The sequence below is a fragment of the Martes martes genome (assembly GCF_963455335.1).
Source record: "Martes martes genome assembly, chromosome: 1".
Lineage (NCBI taxonomy): Eukaryota > Metazoa > Chordata > Mammalia > Carnivora > Mustelidae > Martes > Martes martes.
In genome coordinates this window covers 200,931,094-200,954,961 of record NC_137888.1, presented here as the reverse complement: position 1 = coordinate 200,954,961, position 23,868 = coordinate 200,931,094, and the positions used below count along the sequence as shown (strand labels likewise).

The 23,868-nt window shown below is 47.6% G+C and overlaps 1 protein-coding gene across 1 annotated transcript; it reads right to left on the bottom strand.

The window, feature by feature from the left end:
* Window positions 1-250: 250 nt before the first annotated feature.
* LTF (lactotransferrin) lies at window positions 251-22,238 on the bottom strand. The gene is made up of 16 exons (XM_080817437.1): window positions 22,110-22,238; window positions 19,763-19,871; window positions 19,249-19,431; window positions 18,797-18,944; window positions 18,167-18,222; window positions 16,555-16,733; window positions 15,912-16,086; window positions 15,052-15,206; window positions 13,749-13,839; window positions 12,652-12,699; window positions 12,008-12,163; window positions 10,237-10,378; window positions 4,776-4,843; window positions 2,975-3,159; window positions 1,895-2,084; window positions 251-457 (listed from the first exon to the last, which is right to left on the bottom strand). Exons 1-16 carry the CDS (start codon window positions 22,182-22,184, stop codon window positions 423-425), a joined length of 1,995 nt encoding a protein of 664 aa, XP_080673563.1. The 5' UTR covers window positions 22,185-22,238; the 3' UTR covers window positions 251-422.
* Between the last annotated feature and the right edge of the window lie 1,630 nt (window positions 22,239-23,868).

The following is a 23,868-nucleotide window of genomic DNA, read 5'->3' as shown; positions in this document are numbered from 1 at the left end:
CTATTCCCTCCCCCTGCCCTAGAATCACACGCATGCACAAGCACACACACAAACAACCACGTGAGCAATGAGCCGATGCCCTTGGGGAAACCAGCTCGTGGGCCAGTCCGTTGCTTCCAAGAGCCTTCGGGACAGAGGAGGCGCAGGACCTGGAAAATGCAGAAGGAACGGTCCAGCTGGCCCAGCACCTGACCAGACCCATGATTTCTGCATAAAATCTAGAAAAGATGAATGATGCATTACAAGGAATGAAAATCGACAGCCTTTCTCATTTTATTTTATTGCGAGGATGCCAGCACGGGGTTGGGAAAGCAGATGACTGGCTGGGGTGGGAGAAGGCCCAGCGCCCCCGGGGAAGGGCTGAGAGCAGTAAGGGGCTGAGGCGCCTCAGGAAGGGAGGCCAGGCCATCTTCGGGCGGGTTTTATCTACTCAGGAAGGCGCAGGCTTCCAGAAGCGCTGTGGGACACACCAAAGCAGGAGAGTCAGAAACCGATTTCTTTTTTTTAACCAAGATATCAGTCGAGGAGGTGCTGAAACACGGACCTTCCCCTGCCTTCTCCCACCAACCTGTGGCCTGTGCTTGCTCACCTTGGCCCTCCGAGCCTCCTCCTGATGGTGGCCCCTTGGCTCTGGGCCTCACTAACCAGAGTGACTTCCTGTCCTCGCCTGAGTGACACAGGCCCCACCCCCTTTTGCCTCTAACTGAGTCAACTGTCACAGTCAAGTTCACAAGGCACAGATGGTCCTCGGATGGGAGCCGTCAATGCCCCGTCTTCATGCAGATCTGTCCACAGCGGCGGTCACCAACTCGTGCCCTCAGGCACTGACAAGTACTCCCCAAGGCCTGCTTGGTGTGAGGCACTGTGCTGAGTGCCGGGGTTCCTGCAGGGACGCACGGGCCCTGCCCTCAAGGGGCACACACTCTGGGCAGCCCTGAGCCGGCTGTTCACCGGAATAGCCCTGCAGCCTGTTTCTCAAAATGGAGTCCCCAAACCACCTGATCACAATTGCCCTGCTAAAGAGCAGTGGTGGTATTGACATTGGGTCCCGGGGAACCCTTGGTTGGCCAGGCTGTTCTCTGCTTTGTTCAGCAGCAACCATGGCTGCTGCCCACAGACACCAGCTGTGCCCACCTCCGTCATAAGAATCAAAAATACCTCCAAGCACAGCCCAGTGTCCCCTCAGTGGGCCAGGTTGGGGGCGGGGAGCAGACAGAGCGCCTAGCTGTGAAGGACCGATACTAGAGACTCTGGGCCCCACCCTACCCCAGGGCCGCCACCACCCCGAGGTCTCCAGCTGTCCGATGAGGTCCCAGGATTAGGACTCTGGGCGACCCCGTGCATAGGCAAGGTAGTGCACATTGCAGTGTTAGAATCACCGTCTGGGGTCTTATGACACTCAGCAGTATCTTACATGCGTTCTTCAAGGAATAAATCATTTTTCAATACATTTTTCTGGCTAAGATGCTTTCTAAGACTTTGTATTTTCCATGGCTGGCATTTATGTTAACTGTCTGAAGACCAGAATTTGTCCTTTCTGAATACATATGTGTACACACACACACACATACATGTATGTGTATGTACGTGTGTATAAGCATATGTACATATAGCTACATACATGTACACACACACTTCATTCTACTGGATAAAATGTATCATCAGTTTCTAAAACCCAGGATGGGCACTCAGCACTATAAAAATTTAGCAGATTACTACTGCCTGATTTTTCTCTAAGACTTTCATCTCGTCAGTGACACTGTAACTTCCCAAGGCAGCAGGAAAGCACATCGCCATGACTTTTTTATTCCCATCTTTATTCCTAAAATGCCACCCAGCCCAGCAACCTCGCCACCCCTCCCGCGAGCCGGCTTCCCCAAGGTGTCGCACTTACGGGAGCTCGAGCATTGTCTCAGATTACCAACGGCCGTGACGTACGCTGATCCCAAATATTCTTGATACGTGTTTTTGCCCTGGAGTCTGGCCAGGCACTCCGTGTTGTCATTGAACAGAAGGTTTTTGGTCTCAGACAGGAACATGCAAAAGTCTCTTGGGCACTTCTCGCCGTTTCTTCCAAACTGATTCTGTAGTAACAAGGCCGACAGTAAGAGAGTGGCCGAGGGAAACAGGAGAATGTAGGACAAAGACACCTCTTCCAAGCAGGCTCAGCCCTGGGAAGCCCACAGAATGAAAGAGCTGAGTTCTGGACACCTTCCACCCCTTGGCCGAGCCTCGCCTGCCCCATGTCCTCCAGCGGCCCGTGCTCCACAGGGGGCAGACACACCGGGTAGGGACTGGGCCCCTCCCTACTTCTGATCTCACCTCCTGCCATCTTTCCTTCCTTGTCCATCTGCGGCCTCTTCCCGTAAAATCTCTGAGTGGCTAGGTGACAGCTGAGGATTTCTGAGAACTCCCCCCAAAGCTGATCACCTACAGCATTCCAAGAGGCCAGCTCTCGCAGACAGGCAATCTGCATTGGAAATCATCTCTGTCCCTGATCCTTGATCAGGTCACTGCCTTGGGCGGGTGGGTCACTCAGCCTCATCCGAGGGGCAAGAGCAACACACCAGTGAGCGTGCCACACTGTGAGGTTACTGTACCCATTATTACCAGTCTAGGGCCACCGTCTTTAAATCACACCTGGACATGAGGTGTTCTAACACAAAATCTAGACGCTCTAAAAGAGAATCACAGACTTTAAGGAAATTGCACGGTTTCCTGCAAACCACTTCCCACAGATAGCCTTCAAACTACAGAAGTTCTGGGTGTGTTCTTTCTAGAGATTACACCTGCGGACGCCTCTGCTTTTCCATCACTGAAACTCTGGGCAGCTCCTCGGTGTGAAACCAACTTCATGCAGAGGGACGGGAAAGATGGTCTCTGGACAGGCTGCTTCCCCTCTAGCGCTGTGACTGCCCTGCCTCGCAGCAGCCCGTAGAGCTGGGAGATGGCAGGAGGCCCTGGAGATCCACACCTGTTGGTCGAGCAGCACCTGCTTCAAGTGTGTTGCCTTCTCTTGCCGAGATACGACACCGTGGTTCGGAGCCATGGCCAGGTGGCACGTCTGAGCCTCCGTCACGGGCTTCCGGGTGCCATCTAGGCACAGCAGCTCAAAGTCCTCCAGCCTCAAATCCTTAGCCCAGGCCTCAGGGTTCTCGCCTGGAGAGAGAAAGAAAGGCGGCATCAGCCATGGGGCTGCCCTGCTCGGCACTGGTTTCTCCTGAAATGCACACATGCGGGTCACAGTGACGCGAGGGAGAGGGAAGGAAGCTGTCTGCACAAGCTATACAAACTCCAAATGTAGCAGAGGTCAGTGCTGTTTCCACACTAGGGGACGGGATCCAGGAATATAAGGGAGCGAAACCCTGACATGCTCTACGATGTGGACAAACCCTGAGAACGTGATGCTCAGTGAAAAAAGCCAGTCGCTAAAGGCCACGGGATTCCATTTCTGTGAAACGTCCAGAACAGACAAATCTACAGAGACGGAAAGCAGACTGGTGGTGGGCAGCTCTGGAGGAGTGGGGAAAGGGGCAGGAGTACTTTCTGGGGTGTTCTAGAGTGTTCTAGAATTGGGCTGGGCTGGTGGGTGTGGCGCTCCATGAATGTGCTAGAGACCACCGAATCACACACTTGGAATGGGCAGATTTTTATAGCATGAATTGTATCTCAACAGAGCTGTTAATTTTTTTAAAAAGAACACTCTCCACTTGTGCACTATTTTCCAGTGAGTTCTAGAAAAGGAATATCTGGTTTATGTTCAAGAAGAAATTGTTTTCTCCTTCCTTTCATATTCAAAGGCTCTTTGTGTATAAACAGACAAAGGATAGGAACTTCTGTAAGTTTATCGAGTATGTTCCATCGATTTAAAAAAAATAGTTGTAAAATCCCAAAGAAACTTACACCATAATCTAACATCGCTCTAGGATAACGAGAGTACACTTATCGTGATAAGCACTGAGTCATGTACAGTGATTGTTAAATCACTATACTGTACACCTGAAACTAATATCACACTGTATGTTAATTACACTTCAGTAAAAAAAACCTGACATCATCGATCCCCAGAGATCACTTGGATTAATGTTTCATAAATTTGGAGTAGAATTCTACGCATGTCTGTGTATGTACAAACACAGATCCAATGTTCAGGCCCGTGCTTTGCTCCTTCTACCGCATCTCCCCTCAAAAAAACAAAAACAAAAACAAACACTTTATCCGTTCTCTTGGCTTTGTCTATTTGATATTGAGATCACTCCAAGTTTTTATGTCTGCCTTGGGAGCCGAATAGGGGTGGAGGGAGGCCAGATGGCTCAGGGTGCAGAAGTTGGCAATTACTATTCATGTTCCATTATCGGTACCTGCCTATGATTTTGTCCCCCAAAGACTCCCAAGGAGTTTCCAGACAGAGGGCTCACATGGGTCTGAATGAAGGTCCCTTACTTCTTTTTTTAAAACTTTGGGACAGGGAGATGTGTACTTCTGTGGTTGACTAGACAAAGCCAGGGAGACATTTGCTACTGTGTATGGCTGGGATGTGTGTATGTGTGTGTGTGTGTATGTGAGAGAGAGAGAGACAGACAGAGAGACAGAGAGAGACAGAGAGAGAGAGGGAATATGGTTTCAAAATCAATGTGACACTCACAGACATACCATGTGGCATAATTAAGTAAAGAATTTTGCAAGTAACTTGATCCAAAGCCTAGAAAAGGTTATAATAACTTACCAATTGCAAATCTGAATACTGAGACGCAAAAGGGAAACACTTCACTTACCATTCGTGTTCTCCAAGACAGTGACGTCTTTCACAAATGCGACATCTCCAGCCCTCTCCGCCAGGCACCTTAAATGTTCCAGAAAATAAACACATTGCCACAAATGAGAAACTATTAGGGTTTTCATAAATATTTGTAATATAGATTCCAAAAACTGGAACAAGGGAGTAAACATGGAATAGATAAAGACAAATATTTCCAGGAACATATAGTTTAAAATGGTAGCTTGAACACATACATTTATGAGTCTTCCCTGCTTTCAGAGTCCCGATAAAATGACATTAGTGAAATTGATGGGTTTTTTGTTTCGTTTCTTTCTTTTTTTTTTTAACTTTAATGATATTTTTTTAAGCTGTAAACCATGAGTCAGAGAAGGGCAGGAGGGGAAGAGAGAAGGTAGTACTGACAACTTTTGGAAGGCGGAGAGCAAACCAATGAGTTGTAATTGATCCAGCAGAGCAGAGACAGCTGTAAATGGAAGTTGGGAGAGGGGGAAGCCCAGAAGAAAAGTGATGTGTGCTACAGAACTCCAGAAAGGGTCATCAGTTAGAAGTACCAGGCATCACTAGAAGTACCAGGCATCACGAATCTGGCTGAGACAGGAGGACTGGATAGAGTGTGTATAAACATGGCTTATGTGTCCTTCTATTCCATTTGGATGGGAAATGGCTCTGAACACCCCCCCCTCCGGCAGAAGACTGAAGGCTTATTCACAAGATATTGAACCTGAACTACATGAGAGACAAAGAGCCAAGCACAGTGGAGAACAGAAGCCCAACACTAATGTCAGAGAGTGGACTGAAAACCTATATTCTGTAAGGTTAAATCACAACCTCTTTCCCTCACTCAGCCTCCCAAGAACCATACGGGATGATTCTTTTTCTGGAAAAGTTGATCAATCCAAGAAAAATTCCTATAAATTCTGACGTGGGGATGTCCCACAGTGAAATGACACAAATCAATTACCCCATAGGTGAGGCTCTTAACCAAGTCAATACATGGCACCTGATGCAGAACTAACAGTCATTGTTTGTGTTTATTCTTAAATATGGACAAATGGCCAGAAACTACTGGATCTTTGGAAGAAAAGCCAGAAAAAATGTAGACTGCAAAAACATAGTTAATTATGCTCAGAAAATATAGAGACAATACAGGAGAAGGAATAAAAAATTTTTTAAAGATTTTATTTATTTATTTGACAGAGAGAGAGAACACAAGTAGGCAGAGCAGCAGGCAGAGAGATGGGGGGAAGCAGGCTCCCCGCTGAGCAGAGAGCCCGATGCGGGGCTCGATCCCAGGACCCTGAGATCATGACCTGAGCTGAAGGCAGAGGCTTAACCCACTGAGCCACCCAGTGCCCTTAAAAGTTTCTTTACTACAATGAAATCACTAAAGAGATGAAAGAAATTGTAGCATTCATAAAACAAGAACAAGAAGCTCTAAAAAAGGAGCAGTCAGAATACAAACTGTTCTTAGAAAGTAAAAAAAAAATCATAAAAATTCTCAAAAATGATATAATGATTAGAAGATTAAGCTGAGGAAATACCCCAGAAACTGGAAGATAAAGAAAAGTAAATAATAAAAAAATAAATAAGAAGAAGATGAAACGATAATCCAGGAGTCTATAACTTAAGAATTAAAGTTTAAAGAGAAATCAGAGAAAAAAGGATAGAAATTATCTAAGAAATAATGAAGTAAAATTTCCCAGAACAGAACAACTTGAGCTTCTAGACAAAACAGGCCCACCAAGTGCCCAATCCAAAGGTTTAAAAGGAGACTCACATAAAGAAATATCAGTGTGAAGTTTCAGAACATTGGAGATTTTTTTTTAAACTCAGAAACTTCTTAAGAAACTTGTTTTCAAAGCATCTTACTTTCAATAAACCCCAAGTGAATTTTTCCTAAAAAGTATTTTTCATTCATTGTTCAATCTCTGTAAATTTAGAGAGAAATAAGGGAGAAGCATAGGTGTCTGATTTCTTTACTCTTCACAAAATATTCTTTGTGTCGACCTGTGCGTCTAAGATGCTTCCTCACCCTCATAAAGCTCATTCTTTCAGAACAAGGATGTTACAAATAAATTGTTGAAAATCAAAAACAATTTTTTTTCAAAAAGGAAGAGTCACATGCAAAGGATTGGGAATCCAAAATGGTAGATTTCTCAAGGGAAATTCTAGATTTAGAAGACAGTGGATTAATGCTTTTAAATTTTTAAATTTGTTGTAGTTTCTGTCTTTCTGTTACATTCTGGATAATTTTTTCACATATATTCCTTAATTCTCTTTTTAGGTATGTCTAAGCTGTGAAACTAGCCAATGGCATAGGTAGTTTCAAATGCTATGTTTTTTTCCTTTCCAGAAGTTCAATTTTTCTTTTAGAAAAAAATACTAACTGTTTCTTCTGCTGGATGTTGCTTCTAGTAACTTTCCCCCTGTGTGTTTGCTTCATACTATTATAGTTACCTCTGACTGTGTACTGCTCATTGTTATCAAGACAGGATTTTGGGGGCACCTGGGTGGCTCAGTGGGTTAAGCCTCTGCCTTTGGCTCAGGTCATGATCTCGGGGTCCTGGAATCCGGCCCCACATTGGGCTCTCTGCTCAGTGGGGAGCTTGCTTCCCCCTCTCTCTCTGCCTGCCTCTCTCCCTGCTTGTGATCTCTCTCTCTCTGTGTCAAATAAATAAATAAAATCTAAAAAAAAAAAAAAAAAGACAGGATTATGAGCAATCGTTAAGGTCTATCCTCAAGGTGCTGTCTTTCAGGCAGGTTTCTAGAGGGGCCACTAGTCTGGGACCACTTTTAAAAATGTTTTTGAGTTGAGGGGCACCTGGGTGGCTCAGTCATTAAGCGTCTGCCTTCGGCTCAGGGTCATGATTCCAGGGTCCTGGAATCAAGCCCTGTGTCCGGCTCCCTGCTCGGCAGGAAGCCTGCTTCTCCCTCTTCCATTCTCTCTGGTTGTGTACCCTCTCTTACTGTGAATCTCTCTGTCAAACAAATAAATAAAATCTTTATATAAATAAATAAATAAAAATACTTATGAGTTGAAAATTTCTGGACCATTCTAAGGGATATAAGTTTGAGCTGCAAATCCATGCAGGAGGGGGCTCGTGTTTTCAGTTTCTCAGGCTGGTGTGCATTCTCCCCCCTGTTTTCCTCAACAACCAACAACTTGATGCCCTCAGGAGTAGGTGAGGAAATTACTTCTGATTCACTCCTACCTTAAAGCTGTATGCAACCTCTGTGTTCCAGTTTGTCACGACAGGTAAATGTCCTCAGGACAAACTGAACACTTATTTCTCTGAATTCCTAGCCTCCCTTAATAATCTTACTACTTTGTTATTTATTCGATATTTTTAAGAACGTGGGGGGGGGGGCCCTGGGGACCAATCCAACATTTTTGCTTGTTTTTAGTGAGAGGATTGGTCAAAATAGCTAATGCTGTCCTTTCCCAGACAGGGAAAATCCTGTCAAAATCCCTAGGGAGAATGTTTTTCAACTGACACTTAGTCAACCAGCCAAACTATACATCATTTCAAAGGTAGTACAAACACATTTTCAGACATGCAATCCTCAAAGAACAGCAATGTCCATTCAGCCTTTCTCAAAAAGATGTGTTCTGTGCCAACAAAGCCAAGAATCAAAAGCAAAAGATATGGAATCCAGGAAACAGGTAATTTAACATAAAGTATTGTGAAGGGAAATCCCAGAATGACCACCAAGGGGAAACCCAGGATGACAGCTGTGCAGGAGGCCTAGAGAACACCAGTCGGGACTCGGCCAGAGCAAGATTCCCCAGTATCTGATGAACCGAAGCCAGCATTCAGTCTGGGTATGTATTGTCAGGAGGTTTACACTACTGACTACGGGTTTTTAGACGAACTAGTGATTTTTTTTTTTAAGCACATGAAGCAAAAAAACGTGACACAAAAATGAAGCAAAAAAAAAAAAAGACACTTATTAACTCTAGAGTAAACGAAAACTTTGTACTGTAAGAGAAGTACAACCTTATTACACCACATATTTGATATGAGAATATTTACATATTCATAATAACGTAAGCACTGAACATGAAATAAATATGCTGGGTGCTGAAAGGTGAAATTTGTGCTTGTGAGTGGAACAGGCACAGGAGTTGTAGGAGAGGCTAGAACTTCTTCCATAATGGAAAGTCAGCAGAAAAATAGCTGAAAATCGAAAATTAAGAACCAGCAATATAAGAATGTTAATTCTTATATAGAAATATAGCCATGCTAGGACTTCTGGGTCCAGCTTTCAGTTTAGACAAAAGACAAAACATTCCCTTCTTGTATAAAGAGGAAGACTAAGGTGTAGGTGTTCCCAATGGAATAATACCTTCCTGTGAGTATAAAAGAGAAAACCACATGATTCCTCTGGGTTTTTCTCAGTGTCTACTCAGTATTTCTGAGCAGAATCACATCCCAGCTTTTCCATTTGCAAATCCTTAGTCTTTTAAAGATATTCTCATACTTTCACAAAATATTTTCATAAGTCACTCACACTATAGTAAAAGTTACGTCTATATCGTCCCATTGTGGGAGAGAAGGCTACTGAATTTATATAGTGAAAAGTTCAAAGACCCCACTTTGGCCACTGTCCTTGTCAGATCCATGACGCCATCTGGTGGTGCAATAGCTTTTTTTTTTTTTTCTTTTTTAGTAGGCTCCACACCCAGCGCAGAGCCTGATGCAGGGCTTGAACTCACAACCCTGAGATCAAGACCTGAGCTGAAATTAAGAGTCAGACGCTTAACTGACCGAGCCATCCAGGAGCCCCAAGTGCAATATATTCTTGGTGAATAGAGAAAAAGGGATTGGGGAGGACCCCTGAGAAGCTGACCTCTATAGGAACGGGGTTGCAATTTTGAATTATGGATAATTACTGTGGATCACTAAGTGGTTATAACTGGTGAATTCTAAAAACGCATTTTTTGGTTTCTCTTTCACTTTCCTAGTGGAAAATAACACTGCACTACTGCTTTGTCTTTGCCATTTCTAAGGCTGAAATCAGAGAGAAAAGTAAATTGTGAAGTATAAGGACAACCCTGATGGGGGATGAGGGTGAAGAAGGTGGCGGCTACAGGAAAGCGAATTCTTGCCCATAAACTTGAACTGTAGAAAGGACTTACGAGGCCACAGACACGACCCATTTGATTTTGAGGAGGGTGACGCTGAGGCCCACTGAGGCTGACACGGGTCCCAGGCCACAGAGAGAGGCCTGGCAGAGCTGAGGTCATGCAGCCCCGTGGCAGCAACCCCGTGGCAGCCTTGGGAAGGAGTGGAGGGGCCCTGATGGGTGCAGCCCCTTTGTGGGCCTCCAGGCTGTCCCTTGGCTCTGCTGTGACAGGCCATGTCTACCTCCTTAGAAGTGCATTGTCAAGATGCTGGAGAATAAGGGACAAAGGACGAGGCCCCACCCGGGGCAGGCTCGGCTGCAGAACTCACCTAAAAGCCCCAGTGTAGCCAAAGTATCTCTCATTGTTGTTGGGCGCACACTTGTTTTCACCATTCTTGTCGCCAACGCACAGCGCACAGAGATTGGACTTCGGGTCTGACCCAGGGGCACAGCTCTGGCTAAAGAATTCATCTGGAGAGAAAGAACACGGGAGTCAGCACTTCCCACCCGAGTCGAGACAAGAGGCCTCTCTACCCAGCAGGCCATACAGCTTGGGTCCACGGCCTGGCATGGACACCACATCCTCGCTGTCACACACCGCCTGGTGCTGCCACCCACAGAGGGCCCAGCAGAAATCAGAAGAGCTTCACACCAGAGGCACTGGCAGGAAGTCTGGCCGGGGGCTGGAGAAGAGGGTCCAGTACTGGACAGAGGGGCCCATTGTGACAGCCTCGGGCTGAGACTCAACTGATGAACTTGGCAGTGACCCACGGCCAAACCTGCTGGCCGCCCTCCAGGATCTGATGTCCCCTTTCCTCAGAAACAGAAACCCTGCTTTTTACCTGGGCATCCAGTCCGTTGGACTAAAGACTGGCCTTACCAGATGCCCTGTGACTAGTACAGAACTCTCCAGGAAGTTCCTTGGAAACACCCTTCGAAGACAGTTGGCCCAGGCCTTTCTCCCCTTCTTCTCTTTCCTTCTGCACACGGCCTGCCGAAGTGGGCACCCGGCCTCCAGTTGTGACATATACGGGCCACGAAGGGACCTTGAGCACGGCAGCCACACAGATCACAGCTCTATGTTTGAAGCCCGGGCTCTGACCCGGTGAGGTTATCACAGTAGCTCCAGACAATCTAATCTCTGGGTTTCACTTTCAGGAGAAAGAAACCTCTGCTTTGTGGAAGCCTCTGCTACTTGGGAGTTTTCTCTCCTGGCCGCTGCACTTAATCCGACTAACCCCCCGTGTGATCTGACCCACGTTTAGGAGTTAACATGGACTTATATGGGTGAAGGAGAGAGGACACGCTGGGGACGAGAAGGTCCTGCCTCGATGAGCAGCTAGCACCCATTATCCGACTCATGCAGGCCCTGCCCCTGGGAGAGCCACACCATGTGTCAACCTCCGGAGAGGCCCGGGGAGCACCTGCTAAGGTACCCCCTCCCAGTTTGGAGGCAGCCACGGGACTTGGAAAGGATGACCACGGTGAGCATCAGCAATGAGGAGCAGAGCCCCATGGAAGTCTGCCCGAGCCAGGCTCCCAAATCCACTCAAAATGCAGTGGTGTCCTCCTTGAGGAGACACCTGCACGAGAGGCAAGCCCCGGTGAGGACATGCCACACATTTTCACAGCAGCAGGCCCACAGCAGGTGGGACACGGCCTGCGCATGGCGGGGGGGACATGGGGCATGCAAGGAGGGAAGGCCCCAGAAGCAGGCAGAGCCAGAACCCTTGAGCTCTTAATTTGGTTTCCTGGAAGCATGGAGGAAGTCTGTTCCCTAAGGCAAACAGGTGCCCTTCCCCAAATTAGGAAGCCAGCGCCTAGGAGAAATTTGGATCGAACACTTCAAAAGATTAAAAAAAAAAAATTCTGTACTTCTCAGAACCTGTATCTATTCTTAGGGTGCAGAGAAGCTGACTGGTCTTCCAGTTTTTTATCTTGGGATGGGGTGACCCACTCCGTGCTGCCTGGTCTGCCACACGGACAACATGCCGACCCCAAGAGAAGCCTTCGGGCCACAGTCAGCCCCGCCACCCCCCTTCCCTGAGGTCCCACAGCTCAGCGCGCCTACCCACGCACGACTCCCTCAGGACGCCTTACCAAACTTGCAGGAGCCCGTCTGGTTGAAGAGCAGGCCCACGGGGATGTTCCAGCCCGCAGTCCTGCCCACGGCGGTGTGGCAGGACTTCCTGCCTCTCAGAGAGTTCCAGGTGAGACTGGGGTCTGATTTCCTCACAACGGCCACAGCAAGGTACCCTTGAACAACAGAAGGGGGGGCGCCTGGCATCGGACTCGAGCGCAGCTCTCTGCAGCCAGAGCCAAAACAAGTCAAGGAGCCCCACCAATCGGGGATACCCGCCAGATATCTGGCCACTGTCAGAAACTTAAGTGACTGTTATATGTGAAGGTGAGACCGATCTAGGCTATGAAAGGAAGAAGACAAGCCGAGCCTTTAAGCGGTGGCTGGGGACCTACCCTGACCCAGCCATACGAGACAGGGATGTAACCACCCTCCTGCCCTGCGATCAGGACACAGTGAGCAATTCTGAAAGTTCTCGGCCAAGTGTGAAGGTCAGCAGAACATTCATTACCATTACGCATCTATGAATTATGTGCACCTTCGAAAGAACTTCGGGATTCTCCAGCTGCATCCCTTTCTTTGAGTTTTTATAGAGTTCCTGCCATCTCCCCCTCTGGCAACAAGGACTTAACCTCCACCCCGAAAGGAACAGATTCCAACTCACCTTCCGCCGGTCTATCCACACAACCTGCGTTATTAGGGTTCTGTGATTCTGAAAGGACAAAAACAAGCAAAATGTCGTTCAACGCTGAGCTTTGTGGAGAAGTCTCAAACTTTTAAAATCTCAACGATGCAGGATCAAACCCAAGGAGAAGGGATGGTGCAGCGGCCCCGGGCACCAGAAAGACATCCATCCTTGTGTTTGTGGATGCTGACGGCAGCTCGCTCACAACGGCCACCAGCTGGACGTGACCCAAATGCCTCTCTGCCTTAGGAGGGACAAGTAACTGGTCAAGTCACGGCACAGAACACTGCACAGCCACGAGAGTCCATATCCTTTGGAGGAACAGCACCAACAGAACACCGTGCAAGAGACATACAAAGCACATGCCTCACATGCAAGGTTTAAAACCAGGCAGAATTGCTCTGTGTTGTCTGAGGTCAGGGCTCATTACCCTGGCTGGAGTAAGGGGGCTGGTGGCAGGAGGGCACCCACAGCCACGTGGAATTTGCTGTGTCTCGATCTGGGCACTAGCACACCGGGACGTATCAGTTTGTGAAATTCACTGAGTTGCACGCCTATGGGAATTTTTCTGTATGTATAGTATACCATACTAAAATCTTCTTTTAAAGATTTTATTTATTTGAGAGAGAGAGTGCTCGCTTCGGCAGCACATACACTAATATTTGAGAGAGAGAGTGAGAGAGAGCGTGCATGAGTTGGGGGCTGGGCAGAGGGAGAAGTAGACTCCCTGTTGAGCATGGAGCCTGACACAGGCTCATGTGAACAGCTGAGACATCATGACTGGAGTCAAGGTCAGACGCTTAACCGACTCAGCCACCCAAGTGCCCCTAAAATCTTTTTTTAAAAAGAGAAGGAAGAAGCCTATCCATGCCAATCTATGCTCATCCATGCTCAATCCATGCTTCTCAACACAGCAGGCAGTGTGGGTAAAAGCCTCTTTCCTTTATTCTTTGCCCCCGATTCTCCTGTTTTGAATGCATCCTCCATCTCAGCATCTCCACCTGGCCCCACCCAGTGGGCTTACTCCTCCCATGGCCCAGACGGAATAAACCAGAGAGGACACTCCCCCGACTTACTTTGGTTCTCTGCCAGGACAGGCACCAAACCACACTTGCCCGCAACATAGATAAGTCCTCCATCCAGGCTCAAGGCATCAGCTTTTCCTTTCTGCAAAACCAAAGCAAATCGTCAGCAGCACACAGGGAGGCTCTCTCCCATCCTGCCTGTTTTAGCGTCTCTCGGAGCATGGCTACACGTCAGAGATGTCAGGTGTTCTGATAAAGCAGCAGAAAGAGACGGGTTTGTGTGAACAGAGCATCCAAGGAAACACTATGGGCACTACTGATTCTCTACCAGCCCCCTACGCCTTTCACACTGTCACTTCCAGCACAGAGACCAGGCACAGGCTGCACTGACTTCTGTCCTCCAAGTACTCTTGGAACACCCTCCTGGACCAGCCTCACTCACGGAAGAAATGCATGCAAATGACCGGCCTGGTCTAGTCTCATCCCATTGGCACTACACTCAAAGCGCTACACAGAAGCTGTTCAACATGGGGTACCTGAGTGGTTCAGCGGGTTAAGCATCTGCCTACAGCTCAGGTCATGATCCCAGGATCCTGGGATCAAGCCCCGTGTTGGGCTTTCTGTTCAGTGGAGAATCTGTCCCTCCCCCAGCTTGTGCTCTCCCCCTGCTTGTGCTCTCTCTCTCTCCCTCTCAAATAAGCAAATAAGATTAAAGAAAAGAAAAGAAAAAAGTGGCGTTTAACAAATGAGCCAAAATAACTGATCTGCCTCACCCTGGGAAGGAACGATCCCGCACCCCAACACTGGAACATGGATTCATCAAGACTAACTCCCTCTTTGGCTCAGTAATAATTTTTTTGGACAACTCTCCTAAAAATAAGTGGAGAGGTGGCTGAAGATTTCTATTCAGGGATGGGGCACCACCGAGTTATAGATAATAACGAAGTAAGGGGACGAAGCAGAATAGGATCGTGGCTAAACCAAGCCACAGACACAGGAAAGATACCCTAACATCATTTTTAAGTGTTTTCAGAGACTATGTTTACGTGGGAAAATGGCCACAACGTACCCGCAAGTGACAAGGACTCAAAGCCTACGGGAACAGGTGCAATCCGGGATGCACACGTGTACCCAGGAATCCGGGGGTAGGGAACTCTCAACCCCTGAACCGCGGTGTAGCTCTACTAGTGGTGTGCGATATGCTACCTGTCTAGGCTTCCTCGGTCCCCTGCAATAATCGCGTCGAAGCAGGCTTGGGGGGTGGGGCGGTGGAATGGCCACCAGAAGCAGTTCTGAACGGAGCGCGGAGCGTCCCGGGGCCCCAGACCACCCCCGGCAGAGCCCGCGCCCCTACCAGGACGAGTCCGATGCAGTCCTCGCCGCTGGGCGCCGACTCGCAGCTCACGGTGCCGCCGCTCGCGCGGCTCCACTGCTCGCACTTGCGCAGCTCGTCCGCGCCCACCGCGCACCACGCCACACGCGCGCGCCGCTCTGCCGCCTCCGAAGCCTCTGCTCACGGGAACAAGGCCGAAGTGGGGTCCAGAGTCCAGCGGGGACACCCCGGCGCCGCCCAGCGCCGCCAGCCCAGAGAAGCCCCGGGCACCTGCTGCCCTCCCGCGCCCCCCCGCCCTCCACCCCAGGCACAACCCCTTCTCCAGGCGCTCTCAAACCGGGCTTCTCGTTTCCATTCCTTTCGAGACTTCCCGGGTTTCTAATCCACCGTTCGAGCCTTAGTGCAATAACTTGTCTAATGTCTCGGTCCCACGCGATACAAGCTCCAGGACACAGAGACAGTGGCAGTCCCAGGAGATGGCTTAGGGGACGTTGAGCCCATCCCTGTCCTGGTCCCCCCTCAAACCCCCACCTGTGCATGCACCCAGGAGAGGAGCTACAGCTGAGCTGGCCCACTGTGGTATCCGCCCCCCCGCCAGGCAGGTGCAGGGCCCCAGTCCAGGCTTGGTGTTCACCAGGCCCTCGGGGTTCATCATGCCCTGGCTTGGTTGACAGGACACTGGCCTCTGCCTCCAGTGAAGTGACCGCTCTAGAGCAGGGCAGCACTGCCTGAGAAGGGAGTGCAGGGTCCTTCCTGGAAGGCCTCCCCCGGAGCTTGTAGTCCCTGCTGCCTGCCTGCCTCCCCACCCCCACCCCCACCTCCACCTCCACCCCCACCTCCACCTCCACCCCCACCCCCAGTCCTGCGCCGGCCTCACTCACTTTCCCTCAGGCCCTGGAAGGCATTGATGAAGTTGAAGCCAAGGTACAGCTCAGAATCTATATTGGAGGGGATCCTCAAAAACCCAAGGGCGGAGTCTTTGAACAGCAGATCCTTCTCCCCTGCAGGGGAGCCAAAGAGCTGGAACGAAGATGACTTGTCTTTTCCAAACTTTTCCTAATTCAGGAAGAATAAGAATCACAGTCTCAGTGGTAAATAGAGAGGAAAGGAAAAACACCATGTTGAAAAACAGTATCCGGAGCCAGGGGATGATCCTTGGTTCAGTTCCTCCTGCGTAGGGACCAGGCGTCTTCCCTGTGGCAGGAGCTCAGCTGTGGCTTATTCCTTAAAAAGCTGCTAGGGTCCGAGCACCTTAAGGTCCTGAGAATACTGCCCCCATCCTCCCTCTGCTTCTGCTCCAGCCCACGAGACAATATTCATCAGTAATGCTGGAGAGATCTTGACTGTTTCTGCTGTCTAGAGCACCACCGTGGTAAGCAGTTCACTGAATTTGTCACCTTTTGGGAAGAGAGGCTGCGGTAGGACTTCTGGAACAGCAGGAAATTAGGGAAGGAAGGCATCTCCCCACACAAATCCAAGCAGGTGCAGAGGGCCTCCAGGGGTTGGGGGACGAGGGGTGGATACCTGTGCCTTCTGGAGAAGCTCCCAGATCAAGCCCTCCTTGCCACCCACACTTCGGGCCACAACAGCATGAGAAGGGATCCGGGCCAGGTGACAGTCCTGGAAAGCGTCCACTGGCTTCCGAATGTTGTTTAAGCAAAGCAGCTCATATTCGTCCTGGTCAGCCTTGTTTGGCAGGTTCTCTGGAGGAAGGGCAAAAGTGAAGGGGAGCCCAGATGAGCCTACTGGAGGCACTAACCATGAACTTCCCCCAGAGGAGACATCGGAGGCACTCTACAAAACTGGGCGGTGAGAAAGGCAGTGGATTGCTCCAGAACATTCCAAAAGGAACGACAATGCCCAGAAAACCTCGGGGGCTAGCCCAGTGTTCCTCTGGGTCAGACAGGCTGCTCCGGGATCAAGACTGCTGCCCGGCTGGTCGAGAAGACAGAACCAGACCCCATCTGTTTCCATGGCAACTCTGCCCAGAAAAGGGCCAGGTGGCAGAGGCAACCCAGCTAGCCATCCAGGGGAGAGATGCCTTACCCACCTCTCTAGAAAGAATAAAAATTACAAACACTTTTACAGCGAGAGATACAGTTGAATCACTTCCCAACACTGGGTGCTATCAAAAGAAGGGGAAAGACTGTTTTTATGAGGGAGTTCAGCCCGATTTGGAAGTGCTAATGTATCTCATATATACGTCGCTTCCGAATATATAAAGTGACAGGAACCTGCCCAACTCCTCTTATGAGATTAGTACAACCTTGATCTCAAAATCAGAGAGAGAAGTACAGCAGAGAATTACAGGCCTCTCGTCTTTACGAACATAAATGCATCAGTCTCAAATACACATTAGCTAATTCAGTCTAACAGAGTATCTTAAAAACTAGCAGATCAGGATGAAGGTTTACCAGTTTATCCCATTAACAAAAGAATGGTCAGTCATCCAAAAAGCTAAAGCAATGTATGCCATTAATGGAGGAAAGGAAGAGAACCGGGAGATCATCTTAATTTTAATAGATGCAGAACAAGTACGTGTATGTTCAACATCTACTTGTGTTTGTTTTTTAGTTTCAGAAAACTAGTAATATGGAGAACTTGGTAAAGTTCTTGACCTTGACAAATGCCATCTATCACAACAACTACAGCAAAATCCTACTAACAGAAGAAAATGAAAGCATTCGAGTCTGGTAGACACACTCCGTGGAGCATTCCTCAACAGATAGAACCACTGAACTAGACAGACACAAAACACAGATAAATCCCCGGAACAAAATGCTGGGTGGAAAATCTGGGCGGCAGCATGGTTTCTAATGCTGAAACGTCTGCGGTCTTAGAACCCCAAAATACAAGGGGCGCTCTGCATTTTGTAAGACCCCATATATCTTGAAGGACCCGTGTCAAGTACCACGGCGGGGCTCTCTATGAGGAAAAGAAAGGCAGTGGGTATGGGGCATTTAAGGGAAAATGATTGTTTAAAAGAAGAAATAAAAGGAAATAAAAAGAGGCATGTCCTGTAGGGAACCCCAACAATAGTGTGCCAAGAGATGAGGCATCCGATTAGCTCAATACTCAAAATTATGGGAGAGTAAAATAAAAGGAGAGTACCCAAGGCTCTCCTCCCACCTCTTACCAAACACTGTACTGTCCCTGACAAAAGCCACATCTCCAGCCCCTTCTTGCAGACACCTGTGGAATGAGAAAGCATGGGAAGGGTCAGCACGAAGCGGCCCTCCCCAACTTCTTCCTTGTGCCTCCCAAAGGAACAGGGTCCTGGGGTTTGTCTCCTGTGGGCGTCCGGCCCCCAGAGGTCAAGTCTCTGAGGCTTTGGAGCACCCCATCTGGGGAGGGAGCAAGAGCCACGTCCAGGTAGATGGTGAAGGAGAATGCCTCAGGTGCTGGCCAGAGACCACCCCCTCATCTCCTGTGTTAAGGGCTGAAAGGGCAAAATGGGTCTTTCTATATAAAAGGGTTTGAAGACTCTACACCAGAAAGTAAAGTCTGAGTATCTTGAGGACACCACAAGACTGGTGTAGGGGTGAGGGGCACCATGGGAGAGTCCGGGGGTGGGGCCTGGAGGGGCATGTTCACCGGGCATAGTCAATGCCCTCTTTCTACTTAGTACTTCTGTCTACGCCGCAGTGGGAGAACTGGACCTGCTCTGCGGGCCCGGCCAGCAAGCTGAGCTGTATTTGGGGCCAGAGAAAAGGCTTCCTGGGCTGAGGACGCATGGCACTCAGGAGAAGAGGACCTTCTCACTCACTTGAAGGCACCAGAGTCGCCAAAGTATGGTTCCTGGGAGGAGCAGGCACATTTATTTCCCCCTGTCCCCGCACACAGGCGACATAGGTTGGGGTACCGTCGCTCATCCGCGCAGGGCACACAGCTGGCGGAGAAGAATTTGGCCGCAGCTGTCAAACACAGAGAAACAGACCACATGGGGTGAGCCAGCCCAGCCACAGCTCATCATACCTCCCTGTGTCACTCCTGCAGGCAGAGAGCCACTTCCTCTATCCTTGCTGGACAACCTCTTCGTGAGGCTGGGAGCTCAGAGATGCCCTTGGCCGACGGCAGACTCAGCTGCCACCTTCCAAGGGCCGCTGGTGCAGTGAGGCCCACCTCGGGCTCATCACACATGTGTACCAAGTGGCCTGTGTGTGCATCTGGGCTGGAGACCCCCGCCAGAGATGGCCCTCCATCCCCCAGCCATCTCACCTTCCTCAAGGGGCTCAGGTGGCCCTGCCCAGTTCAAGAATGGACGAAGGGTACCCATCGGGATGTTCCATCCAGCGGACCTGCCAAGGCCTGTGTGGCAGGACCTCAAGCCTTGTAGTTGATTGAGCTGGAAGTTGGTGCCCTTCTTGGCTATGGCCACAGCATAATAGTAGACTCGTTGCTCTGCAAAAGGACAGAGAGAACTGAAAGATCTTAACCGGACAATTAAAAGCCTTAGAGGGAGAAAAAAAACCACTTTGACCTTCCCCAGGTGGAAAGAGGAGCCGTAGGCTAACTTTTCCTCTGGTCCACTCTGTTCCCTCAGGGAGCACACGCATGTCCTCCCCAACTGGGTGGGCATCTGGCCCAAAGAGCCCAGGAACTCTGACCCCTGCAAGTGGGATGCTATCTGAGACCCCACCTCTACAATGCAGCCCCTCTGACTGCACGGAGCTCAGGGTTAAGGCCAGGGCCACCCCAGCTTCCAGCTTCTGGGTCTCCAGGGAGAACTCACCTGCTTGGGTCCCATACACCTCAGCTACTATGGGTCGCAGTTTGTTGGGGTTCTGTCCAGCCTCATACACCAAACTACCGTCCAGGGTCACAGCATCTGCCTTGTTTGCCTGAAAGCAAAGAGGCCAACCAAGCTTCAGAAGAGAGCCCACCCTAATCCAGGACGCTCGGTTCCAGGATGTCACAGGTCTTTGTGGCTGGAAGGATCGTCCAGCCATATTGCTATGTTCTCTTTTTTGTATGAACCCCCTGCCCGTATCGCTCATTCATTTCAATCATTTATATATAAAGTTGTTTATTCTAGATGCTTTCTCCCATCTTTTCTCTATATTTGGTTCTTTTAAGTTCCTTTTTATCGAATAGAAAATAGAACTATTATGCTACCTTAAAATTATCCTAATAAACCATGTGCATTCTCTTTGGCATATTACTTCTCATATACTTACCTATTTCTTTTTATTTTATTTATGTATTTGACAGAGACAGACACAGCGAGAGAAGGAACACAAGCAGGGTGAGTGGGAGAGGGAGAAGCAGACTTCCCGCTGAGCAGGGAGCCTGATGCGGGGCTCCATCCCAGGACCCTGGGATCATGACCTGAGCAGAAGGCAACCGATTAACGACTACACCATTACACTGGCAATCTGGTAGAGACAATATTTAGTGGACTGTTTTACTCATCTAAAACCGCATGACATTTTCTTACTTCTGCAGTCTTTATCAACTTCATTGACCTCCTCATAATTTATGATAGTGCGGTTGTTCCATGGCTTATCCAATAATTCCTCAAATGTTCGGCACTTTCTTTTTTTTGCTATGATATCTATGCTTTTATGGATCGCTTTGTCCTCATAGATTTCTTTTTTCCTTCTGATGACCTGTTGCCTTGGGATAGGCATCTGAGGGTGGGAATCACCCAGACGGTGAGCATGTTTATCTTCATGGCCCTGGCCACTGTTGTTTTTCTGCTTTCCAGAAGATCCGTAATGGCAAGTTAGAATCCCACTGACCAGGAAGATCAGTTTTGCTATAAAATCACCAGCAGGACAGGCTTTCGTTTTATTGCTATTACTTTAGAAAATGCAAGTGCTAACAGATTGCTTTGGTGTGTATTCCTCTGGTTACTAAGGGGAACATTTCGTATTTTTAGTAATTATGCATGCCCTCTTACTAAGGCTTGGTTCATATTATTTTTCATAAAGGACCCTATCTTTCTAACCAGGTTGAATGAATTCTTTATAGAGTGTACAGTAAATAGGAATCCCTTGTCAGAGCTGATGCATGTTCATTCTTTCTAAATTTTTTGTTGAATGTTTTTAACGGCTATAAATTAAATTTTTTATGTTTTTCAATCTGTCAGTTTACTTCACGATTTCGTTCATTGCTTAAAAACTATGAGTGCTCTTGTGCTCCAAATTTCTGAGAATTAACCTGTCCCTTGGTTCTTCAAAAATGTGTGTTCTGTTTCCAATGACATCATTTGATGTGTGGCACCTAGAACTGATTTCGAAGGGGGTCTTTATTAAAAAGGCAAATTTTGGGACCCCACCACAGGTACTCAGTTGAATAGGTTAGAATGAAGTCTAAGATTCTGCATTTTAAATGAGTAAGATATGCTGGTGCTGTTTTTCCCCAAGCCATAGTTATAAAACAATAGCCTAAAACACTGTTGAAGCTAGATCTTTTTCCCCTACATACTGTTCTGATAACTCTAGATATTCTTAGAAACTTTGACACAATTTACCCACTCTGCTAGAGTCAAGTGCCCACAACCATGGCACAGGGCAGGGACACAGAACATATATGCTGAGTGAACGAGTAAAAATTATCTCAGTAGATCTTATATCTAAAAAAAAAAAAAAAAAGGAATCTGTGATCATCCAGAAATCATGATTCCCTTTTCTCTCTCTCTGGGTATGTTTTGCACAAACGTCCTTCCAATGCCTGGTGCCCTGGCCAGCCATTCCCAAGCCCTGTGATCCAGTAACTACAGACCAGCTGATCTTATGTTGCTCAGGGTTCGGTGGTAATGATATTCTGGAGGTTTTACCTTTCAGAGGAACCCTGATTTTGCCTGTTCATCCAACGTGACTACTTCTGTGTTTGCAACAACTCTTATTAACAATTTGTGTTGCAACCCCAGATACCCCACCTTTGGTCTCTCAACTTTGGAATGTTAATATCTGCTTTCGAAATGGCCTTGTGTCCTATAAGGAAGGAGCACTCCCAACTTACAGGTACCCAGAAAGAAAAGCAGAAGAAATGGGGGGAAAACACGTTTTCTATTTCACTCCATTTCATTCCCTCCATTCAGTTTGGTCCCACCCAAACACACGGCAATGACTTACCTTGATGGCCTGGATACATTCTTGGTGGGAGGTTCTCCTTGTGCAGGAGACTGTGGGGCCCCCCACTTTCTTCATATTCCGTTGAAATTTGGAGCATTTTGCCAACTCTGCTTTTGATATGGTGCACCACCGAACATTTTTCCTAGGCGCAGCCAGACACAGTCCTGGGAGAGAGAAATCAAGGAGTCAGGGTTCAAGCACTGCCCACGGGAGACACCACCTCACCCTCTGACAGGGTTCTACAGACTCTTCCATCTCTCTGCTCCTCCCCTTTCCTCGCCACTCAGTGCCAAAGTTAGGCCACTGTCCTCGAGTGCAGATGTCTTGATGGTCTAATGGGCATTCTCTGCTGGCCAAAGGGCTGTGACTCTCAATAAATGAAAGGAGATGGTCAGAGCCTCTGGATTATTTTATTTCCTGTAACGGACACACTTCCTACCTCTAAAAAATGATGACCCTTTGCATCTGTTTATGAGATTCTCCCACCTGCTTTAACCTACTTGAAGTCGAGAGGTAGGCAGGAAAGGGATTACTGTTCTTGTTTTATTAAAGTGGAAACTGGCTCTTGAGGAAGCTGAGTGATTGTCTGCTCAGCAGTGGCAAAATCCAGCCTAGAATCTAGGTCCCTTTAGCCTGTTGTTTTGACAAGAATATCCCCAGATGATGCCAAGGCAACTAAAACACACCCGACTCCTTTCTGGTAATAGTGACTGGTGCACCAAATGGGTCAGTGTGCCTGAGTTACCACCATTCACCCTGTATCAAGAAGACTGGTTCTCCAGCCAAGACTGCTTTGTTAGTAGAATCTATGCAATTAAGAAGGAGGCTAGACCAGATTTGCTCACAGCCCTTAAAAACCACATCATTGAAAAACTTACAGCGAACATTATGTTATAATGGTGAAAGACTGAATGCTTTCCCCTAAGATCAGGTATCCACTCTCACTTTTCCTATTCTACATAATACCAGAGATCTTAGCCACAGTAATAAGGCAAGAAAAAGCAACAGAAGACACCCATACTAGAAAGGAAGGAGCAAAACTGCCCTTATTTGCAGATTATATGATCCTCTATGTAGAAAATCCTAAGGAGTGCACAAAATGCAATTAGAACTAATACACAAGTAAAACAAGGTCACAGGATACAAGATCAATACACAAAGAGCAATTATATTTTTGCATATAGGCATTGGATGATCCAAAAATGAAACTAAGAATATAATTTTATTCACAATAACATCAAAAGTAATTAAAAGCTTAGAAAAATATTTAACAAAACAAATGCAAGATTGGTACATCAAAAATTATAAAACTTTGCTGAGGGAAATGAAAGAAGTTCTAAATAAATGGAGAAACATTTTTGTTCATGCTTTATAAAACTCAATATTGTTAAGATGGTAATTCTCCCTAAATTCCTACAGACAATCAACACAAATTCTATCAAAATTCTGGCAGGCCACTTTTTTATTTTTGGAGGAATTGGCAAACAGATTTGAAAATGTATATAGGATAAATAAATAAATTGATATAAAATAGCCAAAATAATTTTATATAACTTATATTTATAATTTTTCCATATAATTTATATTCAATAGTCAAAACGTTTTGAAAAAGAAAAATCTGGAGCAATTTTACTTCCTATTTTCAAAACATTATATAAAGCTACAGTTATCAAAACAGTGTGATGTTAGCATAGAGATAGACATATAGATCAATGAAAAAAATTGAGTCCTGAGTGAAGCAAATCCTTACATTTACATT